We start from the raw sequence: 10,768 nt of genomic DNA, 5'->3' as shown, positions 1-10,768 counted from the left end.
AACCTTCACTCTGATTGGTGGCGACGCGGGAGGCCGCGGCGGATGGACCGGACGCGGTGGGCGGGCGGGAACGTGAAGTTTCCGCGGTGCCTGATGGGGTTGTTCGGAGGCCCGAAGCTGTTGCCACAGGGGGACCACTCGTTACTGCTGCCGCCTTCTCTGCCGCCTCATGGCGGCCATCGGAGTTCACCTTGGCTGCACATCAGCCTGTGTGGCCGTCTATAAGGTAAGGGACTGGGGGAGCTGGGCTCCGGGCTGATGGCTCCCCAGTTCTCCGGGTGCCGGGCCAAGTCCTTTGGTCTTCTATGGGGTTGTGAACAGCGTGTCGCCGGCCTAGGAATGCCGTGCGGAAAAGCATTATTGAGGGGAAGTTTGGAGGCGAAGGGCCGGGCGGTCCCGGCCTGGACCTCCGCAGCTTCTCCGGAAAGCCCGCTGCGCTCTGGCGGAGGGTCGTGACGACGCGGGTGCGCTGGGTTCGGGAACGTCCGGGCCGCAGGGGGCCTGGAGGGGGACGGCCCTGAGGACGTCTGGGCCTCTGGAGGCCCAGAGGGATCTCGGATAAGTCGTGGGCACTGGAGGCTCAGAGTCGGGCGGGCCGGGGGACGTCAGGGCAGCAGGAGGCCTGGAGGGTCTCGGGGACATCAGGGTCGCGGGAGGCCGGGGAGGAGCGGTCCTGGGGAGGTCAGCGCCGCCGGAGGCCCGGAGAGGCCTCGAGGACCTCGTGGGCGCTGGACGCCGTTAGAGGGGCGGTCCCGGGGATGTCAGGGCAGCAGGAGGCCTGGGAGGTCTTGGGACGTCAGAGCCGCAGGAGGCGCGGAGGGGTCTCGAGGACCTCTTGGGCGCTGGACGCTGGGAGGGGGCGGCCCCCCGGGACGTCCGGGCCGCTGGGGGCCGGGAGGTGGGCCTGAATTTCCCACCCGGAGGTTTTGGAATGTTGGCCAGGAAAGGACCGGGTGGTTTTGGTCTGGAACTGGAGTTGTTAATCCCGCGAAGCGCGTGAAGCGAGTTGATGGTGTATGCTCTACTGACTTGACCTTTCTTGAATGAGAGGGCTTAACAGGGAATTGTAGCCTGCTTCTCATCAGGAGGGAGGCGGAAGGAACAATAATAATGAACTCCCCTGATATTAGTTTTGCTTTTAAATGTCAAGTGATTTGGAAGGAAAAACCAAAGGGATTTAGTGCTACTTCATCATACGTAGAAAAAGGAAGAAAAATGTATTTGTCAGAGAGGAAAGAAAACTAGAAAGGGTGATGTAATAAGCCTTATTGTGTACAAGGTTATTATGTTTGATCCAATTATTGACTATGCAGAGCATATTGAAAAAATGAGACAGTTGTTTGTGGAATATTGATCTTACATAAAATCTAGGAAATTAATAATGGCAATTAAACCTGCAAGTTTAAAATACTGATACAGAGCTTTTCTTTCTACAGGTATGGCAAGGTAACACTGGCCCACATATGTCTGATGAGACTATATATTTGTGTGTGTGTGTGTGTGTGTGTGTGTGTGTGTGTGTGTATATATATATGTTTTTGTGTTTCTTTTTTTCCCAAAAGACTTAATATAGTTGTGTGGTTTTTTTTCCAGGATGGCCGGGCTGATGTGGTTGCAAATGATGCAGGTGACAGAGTTACTCCAGCTGTTGTTGCTTATACAGAAAATGAAGAGGTACTATTTCCCTCATTCTTGTATTTTGAAATAAGTAAAATTACATGCATTGTAATATGCTGTTCTTTTTCAGGTTGTTGGATTGGCTGCAAAACAAAGTAGAATAAGAAATATTTCAAATACAGTAGTGAAAGTAAAGCAGATCCTTGGCAGAAGGTACGGAATAAAGTAATACTTTTACATACAGAAATAAAATGTGTTCATACATTCTAAACATAATGTGAAATGAAACTAGAGACATCAGTTTGGTTTTTTTGTTGCTCTTTATGATTGAATCATTTCCGAGATTATCCCAGTAGGCTCTTTCTTTTGATGATTAGTGTTGTATCCTCTCGAGGATGGGATTCACTCAAATATTTGTTTTTTGCTCAGAGGTCTGTTTTTATTGATAAATGCCAACATTTGTATAGTTTGATAATGTTTCATTTAGAAGTGGTAATTCGGACTTTTCACCTTTTCACATGACAGAGGGAACTTGAAAGATTTTGTGGGAATTCAAAGATTTTTCTGCACTGTAGTTGAATTTTGCAAAATCTGTAACAATTGACCATAATTTATATAAAGCTATTGATTTTCTTCCTCAGGTCCTTTTGTGACACTTTCTGGGAACTAACTTTTCCAGTTGGCTTACAAATTTAATCATTAGAGAAACAGCTTAATTAACGTCTTAAGTAAGAATCAGGTTAATCATCTGTTGTAACTTTAATTAAAAGATTAAAGAGGCTTGCTTCTCCAGACTTCTGTCTCCTCAAATTATAGATTACCATAATAATTAGGGGTTTTCATTTTCACTGGAGTAGTAATGCTTGATACAGTGTTTTTAAATTTTCAAAGTGCTTTCACATCTATTATTTAATCTTTTCAAATCCTTAAAAGATTGGTAGGGCAGGTTTTATTCCTCCCCATTTGTAGATGAGAAAATCGAGGCACAATGAAGTTATGGAACTGCTCAGTTAGGGAGGTGAGCTAGATAGGACTGCATTTCAGGACTTCTAACCCTTTGCCCCGGGTTCTTCCCTTTCTGCTTTGTTCAGTTGAGAATTTAAGTATAAATGTCCCATGTTGATCTTGGGATTTGGGGGTTATGGATTAAATCTAATATCTATTTCTTTCGTACATACAGATATTTTTTATTATCCCTTACCTGTATTTAGTTAAACCGAACTTGATTTATTTTTTTCCTTAAAGTATTTATGCACTAAGTCTAAAATGATAGTATTTTGGAGAGAATTTAAATTTTTGTGATGATAAATAATACCCCTGTATCCATTTATGTGTTGACAAAATTGAGTGTCGAGCATATTGAAAATAAATTAGTTGGTGTCAAAAATTTGCAAGGTATAAAATCTCTAAAAAAGCAGGGAGCTCTAGATGGGCTTTGAAGCTATATTCACTATAAGCGACCAGTAATATAGGGTTTTTTCAATTAAACTTTTTATTTTGGGATCAGTGTAAATTTACATACTGTTGTAAGAAATACTACAGAATAATACATCTTGCAGAACTGGAGTACAGTATCAAAACCAGGATACTGACATTGATACAATCAAAATACAGAACATTTCCATAGATCTCCTAGTAGCCCTGTTTTATGTTGCTATTTTAGGGCAGATAATCAGAGTAATGATATGGTTGTTTTCTGCCATATCATACAAAATCTTTGTATTATCAGGAACAACTTAAGCTGACTTTTCTGGCCCTAAAAGTTACCTTTTAACAGAGTGCAGTGGTGACAGTCAGATGGTAATATGTATAGCTACAGCATGCTGTTGAGGCCAAGGCTGGTAAAGGATGAGCGCTCTTCAGACCTACTGTTCCACCATGGTCCTGCTGGCACTTCTCTAGAGTGAGCTGTCTCATTGCCCAGATATTCCCCCCCTCAGCATCCTCACAAGACAATGGTGATTTTTACACATAAACAGTTGTACCAGGTCTCGGCCTCAGAAGCACTCTGTCTTTTGTGGAGGAGCCAGTCCCCTTTTACCAAGCCAGTAAGGCCCTTTTGAGCCCCTGGTCCAGTACCTTTCCTGGGCGAACGCTCACAGCTGGGCTTTCTTAGTCTTGGCATCCTGCCTGTTTGCACCCTACTCACAGGTAGCACCACTTAACTTGCTGCCACAATTATCCTTACATCCTCCCTGTAACTCTCATTCCCCTGTGGCCTTCCAGCCAGAAATGCGGTCCTTGGACCTGGCTTCTCAACAATTAGCCCTGAGAGGGAAGAATCGGCTGGCTCCTGGAAGTACACTGAGAGCACACAGAGCTTCCCCACACCTTCAGACTTGCACCTTGCTGCCCAGGACCTTCCTGCAGCTAGCCTTCCTTCCCAATCCACTATGGCCAGTGCCAATAGCAGTGCGGGCATCCGGTGGTCCAGACAGGAGACACGAACTCTTCTCTCCATACTAGGCGAGGCAGAGTATATCCAGCGCCTCCAGACTGTGCATCATAATGCAGATGTCTATCAGGCTGTGTCTAAGCGAATGCAGCAGGAAGGCTTCCGCCGCACCGAACGTCAGTGTCGCTCCAAGTTTAAAGTTCTGAAGGCGTTGTATTTAAAGGCGTATGTTGCCCATGCCACAAGTATGGGTGATCCACCGCACTGTCCATTTTATGATACGTTGGATCAGCTTCTCCGAAATCAGATAGTGACTGACCCAGACAACTTAATGGAGGATGCTGCTTGGGCCAAGCACTGTGATCAGAACTTAGTGGCCTCTGACACCCCAGGGGAAGAGGGAGCCAGCATTCTCAGAGCAAAAAGGACTCAGGCAGCTGATCATCAGCCTATCTTGAAAACAGTTAAAGAATCAGATGAGGATTGTCAACTGAGAATCAGTGACCAGACGCGAGAAACCAGTGACCTTGAGGACTCCTGGGATGAATCCTCGGGTGCAGGTAACTCCCAAGCATGTGAAGGATTGGGGTGCCAGAGTCACTTGGTTCTAAACAGCAGTTATATGTTTGGATGGTGTTCTCTTCAACATTGTCTGTATTTCTGCCCCATGCCTTCTGTTTTTTAAGCCTTCTGGTAAGACAAAGGGCTCCAGGTCTTCAGAAGCAATGACTCTAGGTATATAAGGTATTAGAACTTTTTAAATGTGGAAAAAGTACTCTTTGAACCAAACTCGTTTTAGCATTATTTATAGTGGGTGCTTAGGAATGTGAGAATAGAGATTGGGTTGGCTGGCTACGTGGAAAGGGGTTTAGGAAGTCAGCGGGGAGGTTTTGAAGGTAAGATTACAGTCGGCCAGAGTGTCCAGATCAAGGAATTGAAATCTTCCCAGCCCCTTGTGGAAAGAGGCCTTTTCAGGAACTACCAGAGTTTTGTAATTGTCTCTCAGCTCTGCTGCTGGCTCCAAGCATTCCATAGCAGGAATGTCCTCTTTGCAACATTGTTGCTTTGTTTTTCAGGGTGCTCTCAAGGGACCCCCAACTACAGCAGTTCCCACCACCTTTTCAGAGGTGCAGTTGCTCCCTGTCAGAGCAGCCCCATGACCAGACTGGGTGTGTCCGGTGAGCCCAGTCCCTGCGCCAGTACCAGCCGAAACACTCCTGGGGTGGCCTCCACACAGCGGCCTCCGGTCATCTCCTCCGGAGTTCCTTTTGTTTCTGGTGGGGATAGGCCTTTGACCAGTGAGCCCCCTCCAAGGTGGGCAAGGCGAAGAAGGCGGTCAGTGGCCAGGACTATTGCAGCTGAGTTGGCAGAAAACAGGAGGTTGGCACGAGAACTTTCAAAGCGTGAGGAAGAAAAATTGGACAGGCTGATTGCTATTGGTGAGGAGGCCAGTGCCCAGCAAGACACTGCCAACGAGCTCCGCAGGGATGCCGTGATCGCAGTCAGACGCTTGGCAACAGCAGTGGAAGAGGCCACCGGTGCTTTTCAGCTAGGGCTTGAAAAATTGCTTCAAAGGTTAATTTCAAATACCAAAAGTTAGGAATTGATTACACAAGTGTCTCTTTCCTAAACTGGTAGAAGCCCAGTTCCAACACCTGCCTTTTGGTACCCTGGCTCCTTTTACAGGTCCTTCGGGAAAAAAAGTGGATGAACCATTAAAACGCAGAGTGGCAGGAAGATCCGTGCTAGTTGCTTTTCCCAAGCTTCTCCACTAACTGAAAGACCTCTTGGATGTGTGAAGAGTGGTCTAATAGAAAACAGATGGAGCCGAGTCCAGAGAGCTAGTTAGCTGTGGCTTTCCCACTGACGTGAGGCAGTTTAGTTTACCTCTACACCAATTTCCTCATCTGTAAAATGGGGGCTAGGTAATAACTCCTGACCTGCCTACCTCACAGGGTTGTTGTGAGGATCAAATGGCTAATAGATGTGAAAGGGTTTAAAAGTTTAAAAGCACTGCATACTATACACATGTAAGTTATTCGTGCATATGACCTTGGCCAAGGTAAGGCTAGGGTAAGGCACATTTGTTGACAAGTTATAGAATTATGGTGTATACCATGACCTCATTGCTTGACTCTTTACTAGTTTAATCTGACTGCTTCTTGTAAGATCTTCATTTTTTTAATCCCTCTATATAGCTCATTAGACTAATATAGATACATGTATTTGTACCTTATTCTCTTATGTTTTCACTGCTGTGTCTATAACCTACCTACTAGTAAGCACTCAATGGTCAAACCGTCATTCCCTCCATTTTACTAGTTCTTAGTGTCTTATCACTATAAGGATATAATTCAGAACAGACAGGGAGCCACAGTTGTGTGTTATGATCCATATTGATAATCTTCATAATGAGGTAATGGCTGTTCTATAAAATATTTAATGTAAGTAAATTCTTCGCATTCCATATCATTTGGGTCCCTTTATATGCATAATTACGTATCTTTAGGTTGGGTGTCATTTGAACAACATTTGGAAACAATTTAGAATCTGTTCTCTAAATGCTTTTAGCTAATTTCATTCTTTTCTGTTAGCCTTTTTTTCTGTCTTGTATGTTACAGAAGTCAAGCCCTTGAAAACTTTCCTTCTAGGGAACTTTCCAAAGTCACTTTTTCTCATATTATGTAGACAAAAGTTTCCCTTGTTAATGGCATATGGTGGAAGAGCACAGCTTGGGAAACAGTTGAGGATGGTGTGAATAAAGACTGCCTGCAGTAGATAACTCCTTTCACGCACAAAGTCCTCAACAAACACTTCCCCATTTCCCCCAAAACATACACACTTCCTCTAGGAGATAACAAGGGTGTTGAGCCATACTTCCAGTTTACTCTAGAAGGAATGCCATTACTGGCCATGATTAAACTAACTAACTTAAAGCTTTTAAGTGGTTTACTTAGTACTTTATGAACTACAAATAGGAGCCTTGGAATTTAAAAGGCTTTCCTCCAGTCTACAGGTTAAAAACAACGAAAAAAAAACAAGTGCGGGCATGTTTGAAGAGATTTTGTTTTATATTTTGTACGCTTGGGTGCTTACCTAAAAGCTGACAATACAGATAGGTAGAGAAATAGTCAAAACGATAGTGGGAATATACTGGGAACCATGAATAGATGGCAAGTGAGCAAGCTGCTCTGATGAACGGGTGATGAACGTAGAAAGCAGCTGGTGTAGGACACACTGGACTCCAGTTAGAACTGGGTTCTAACCCTGTCACAGTTTGTGATGTTGGGCACATGACTTGCCCTTTTTGTGCCTCAGTTTCTTTAAAACGAGAGATTTGTACTAGATGACTTTTCTAGTACTTTTCAATTCTAAAAAAATTCTATGTTAAGTGGCATAACAAAAAAAAAGACAGAGCGAAATTTTAATTGCTGTGTTTTCAGACACAGCTACATACTGTATGTTTGAATTACTGGTAACAACTGTATTTTAAGGAAGCATCCTGTAGTATTAATATTTATTAATATACTCAGTTTAAATAAATACTACACCATATATAGGTTCCTTGCTTTAAAGAAGCATATATTAAGGCAGTGAAATGGATATATACCTATATATGTGCATTTTCTCAATTGTTTTAGGCCTTTATATGGAGGGATGTGTGTCATTTATAACTGGATAACACTAATGTAGATACGTAGACTTTCTGGAAAAACAGGGAAGTACTTGAAGGAGAGTTAGGCCTGTACTATATTAATCTATTAATGGTAGCAAAGTACATAGGCAGGGATTTATTTGAGATCAGAGAAGTGCTAAAGAGCAAAAGTGGAGTTAAATTCAGGAGGTAGTATTATGAAAATCTTTGGGTGAAGTAACCTTAACGTGAGAATAAAATTAAAGGGAAAGTTCTTAATGAAATAAACAGAAAAAGAGGTGAAATGTTGTTAAGCAGAGAACATACGAATGAGAACAAGCTCAGAAATCCTGCCTCAGCTCTAGGCCCAGCCATTCGGACCTGCCCGTCCTTTGGCAGGTCGTTTTACCATTCTGTGACTCAGGTTCCTCACCTACAGAGGGAGAAGCGAATAACTCTCCTACCTACCTCACAGGAATGTTGTGAGGGCCAAATGAACAGATGAATGTAAAAACGCTTTCAGACACGGAAGGCACTATGTTGTGACAGTAATGGGGAAGAAGACCCTGGGGCACTTTAGTGCTGCTGTGTGCCAGGTCCGACAGCCTGCTGACGGTGCAAGAGACATTTCAGGAAGGACGAGGAAGAGAAAGTGGCGTTGCCTGTAGAGGTGGTGATACGGTGGTGGGGTTAACACTCTGCCTCCTAAAGACCATGATGTAAATGAGGTGCTGTGTATGCCAACTTCCCACCGTCCTTTGTGTTTCTGTTAAGTGATTTAATCCTAGTGTGGACAAATAAAGTTTTTACTTGTATGTACTTGTGGGTCAGTCCGCTACTTTCTGGCGATATCCATGACCATTTGTCGTCACCTCCACACTCTGCTTGCTTTTTCTTTACCAGCTCATCTCCAGGGTCTTGCCTGTATTTGGCCCTAAGAGCTGTGTGTGCTTCCTGTCCTCACATGAGAATGGCCCTCTTTGCAGGGCAGTTGAAAAATAATTTTTCATTTCTAAAAGTTCTTTAGGTTCCATGATATAGGCTCTTTCCTGGCAAATTATCTTGTCTTAGATAGCTCCAGATAGTTAACAGATAACAGGGTAAATTGTCCTGGTAGACTAGAATTCTGTTCTGAAGAAAACAGCTGGTAAGTGTCATGCTGAAATATGGGTGCAAAAAAATTACTATGGGTAGACTTCATCTTTTTTTCTTATTCTTAAAATAGTTGTCCAGGATGTAGTCTAAATTTGGATTTAGACAAAGGAAGGGAGGGCTTAGGTGAAGAGAATACTAAACTTTGTATTAAAGATCTGGATTCCAGTCCGTTCTGCCATGAATTTACCATGTGACTTTGGGCAAGCTCCTTACCTGTTTTCCTCTCCATCAATTTTTCAGTAATAGAGAAGGAAGTATGGGGAATCTGTAAGTGTTCTAGACAGATTTCTGAGCCGCATTAGTCCATCTTAAACCCCTTTTGTCTTCCTCTTATTTACACAGGTTAGGGTCCCCAGATGTTCAATAACTGTAGCAGATAGTCACTATTAATTTTCAACTCCTCTTATTAAAATTGATCTCTGAATGGAACAGCTATAGCCCCTTGGAAGAAGGGTTAACTGAAAGGGTTTACTTTAATTTCTAGATGAAATTAAGCCAAGGATCAAAGACTCCTATCACTGCTCAAAGGGACAGAAGTACTTTAGTCATTTACATTCTTACTAGGAGGCAGCTGGTAAAGTGCAAACAACACTAGCCTGCTGGAGAATACTGGGTACTGACTCTGCCCGTTATTAGCTTGTAAGTCATTGATTCTCTATGAGCCTCTTATGTCTAAAATAATACCAGCCAAATTAACCCCACTTAGGTATTGTAATAATAGATACGAACTTTTTGTAGTCTGCACAAATTGGTATTTTGAGCAACATTGCACCCATCGTTAATTTTTTTCACTGCCGTACACATTTACTACTTTGTATAGGACGTTATAGGTCTATCTACCTGCAGTATATTTCACCTTTCCATATATAACGTACATACTTTTGCTCAGTTTTTTGACTGGGTGTTGATTCATGTTCAGAAGCCAAGAAACAAAGACGGTGTTAGATATTCTGGTTTACCCTTACTTTGAAATTTTTTTTTGCCCTTTTCATCTCAGTGATTGGGTCTTCAAGATCATAGTTAAGAGAGTATATGACATAAAACCACTGATATTATGAAAAATTACCCCCAGATGTATAGCATCTGTTAATAAGAAAATCAGAACAACTAAGAGTTATTTACTTTCAAATGTGAAGATTAATAGAGTCACTATAACCATTGTAAATACTGTATCCATTTAATCCTATCCTCTGTATCATGATTTGTTAATATCAACCAACTTGATAATTTTTTGTATTTTTATATTTGTTCAGTGGTATTGAAAAATATAGTCTTCTTTAAATATTACACATCAACAATACTGATTTTAAATTTAACTATCTTTATCTTTATGGACAGCTCTGATGATCCGCAGGCTCAGAAATACATCACGGAAAGTAAATGTTTAGTGAGTATGGTTCTGTTATTACCCCTCTGTTACACAAAGTAATTGCCAAGGTCATAACCTATTATATTATTTTGAAACTTTGTATTTTTATTAAAATTATTCCTCATTTAACACCCTTAAAATTTGCTTTATAGGTCATTGAAAAAAATGGAAAGTTACGATACGAAGTAGATACTGGAGAAGGAACAAAGTTTGTTAACCCAGAAGATGTTGCCAGACTGATATTTAGTAAGATGAAAGGTATTGAGCAAATTTCATCTAGAAATTTAAAAGTTGACTGTAAAAAAAGTTAGAGGTGTTTCTTGATCTGGAGAGAAGCAGGGTGATTGAGCAGATGAAGGAGACCTAACACTAGACCTGACTGTGCCACTACCTGGCTGTGTACCCTTAACTGACTTCCTTCCCCGACTTTGGTTTCCTTAGAAGTAACATTAATGAGTTGGGCCAGGTTAGCATTTTCACAGCTTCCTAAATTGAAGTGTCCAAATAAGTTTGGTGAAGAGTGAGTATTTTATCTCTCTGCTCAAGATTAACAGTTATTTAGGCCAATGAAGTACGTCTGGCTTATCACCACTTCCAC

General features: G+C 42.4%; 1 protein-coding gene across 3 annotated transcripts in view; it reads left to right on the top strand.

The window, feature by feature from the left end:
* The first annotated feature begins 60 nt into the window (after positions 1–60).
* Positions 61–10,768, top strand: part of HSPA14 (heat shock protein family A (Hsp70) member 14) — a 37,422-nt gene continuing 26,714 nt past the window's right edge. The window contains exons 1-5 of one of the 3 annotated variants that reach the window (XM_026479041.4): positions 61–226; positions 1,594–1,674; positions 1,748–1,830; positions 10,140–10,188; positions 10,323–10,428. In XM_026479041.4, the coding sequence (XP_026334826.1) occupies positions 170–226; positions 1,594–1,674; positions 1,748–1,830; positions 10,140–10,188; positions 10,323–10,428 (376 nt within the window). In that variant the 5' untranslated portion in view covers positions 61–169. Of the gene's footprint in view, positions 227–1,593; positions 1,675–1,745; positions 1,831–3,843; positions 4,573–5,088; positions 5,588–10,139; positions 10,189–10,322; positions 10,429–10,768 lie in introns of those variants that run through there. The other 2 variants (XM_057304665.1, XM_057304666.1) reach the window with 2 other exon arrangements.

Source organism: Ursus arctos, unplaced genomic scaffold (assembly GCF_023065955.2).
Source record: "Ursus arctos isolate Adak ecotype North America unplaced genomic scaffold, UrsArc2.0 scaffold_30, whole genome shotgun sequence".
Classification (NCBI taxonomy): Eukaryota; Metazoa; Chordata; class Mammalia; order Carnivora; family Ursidae; genus Ursus; species Ursus arctos.
Note: the sequence above shows the minus strand (reverse complement) of the source record. Positions and strands in the feature narration are given on the sequence as shown.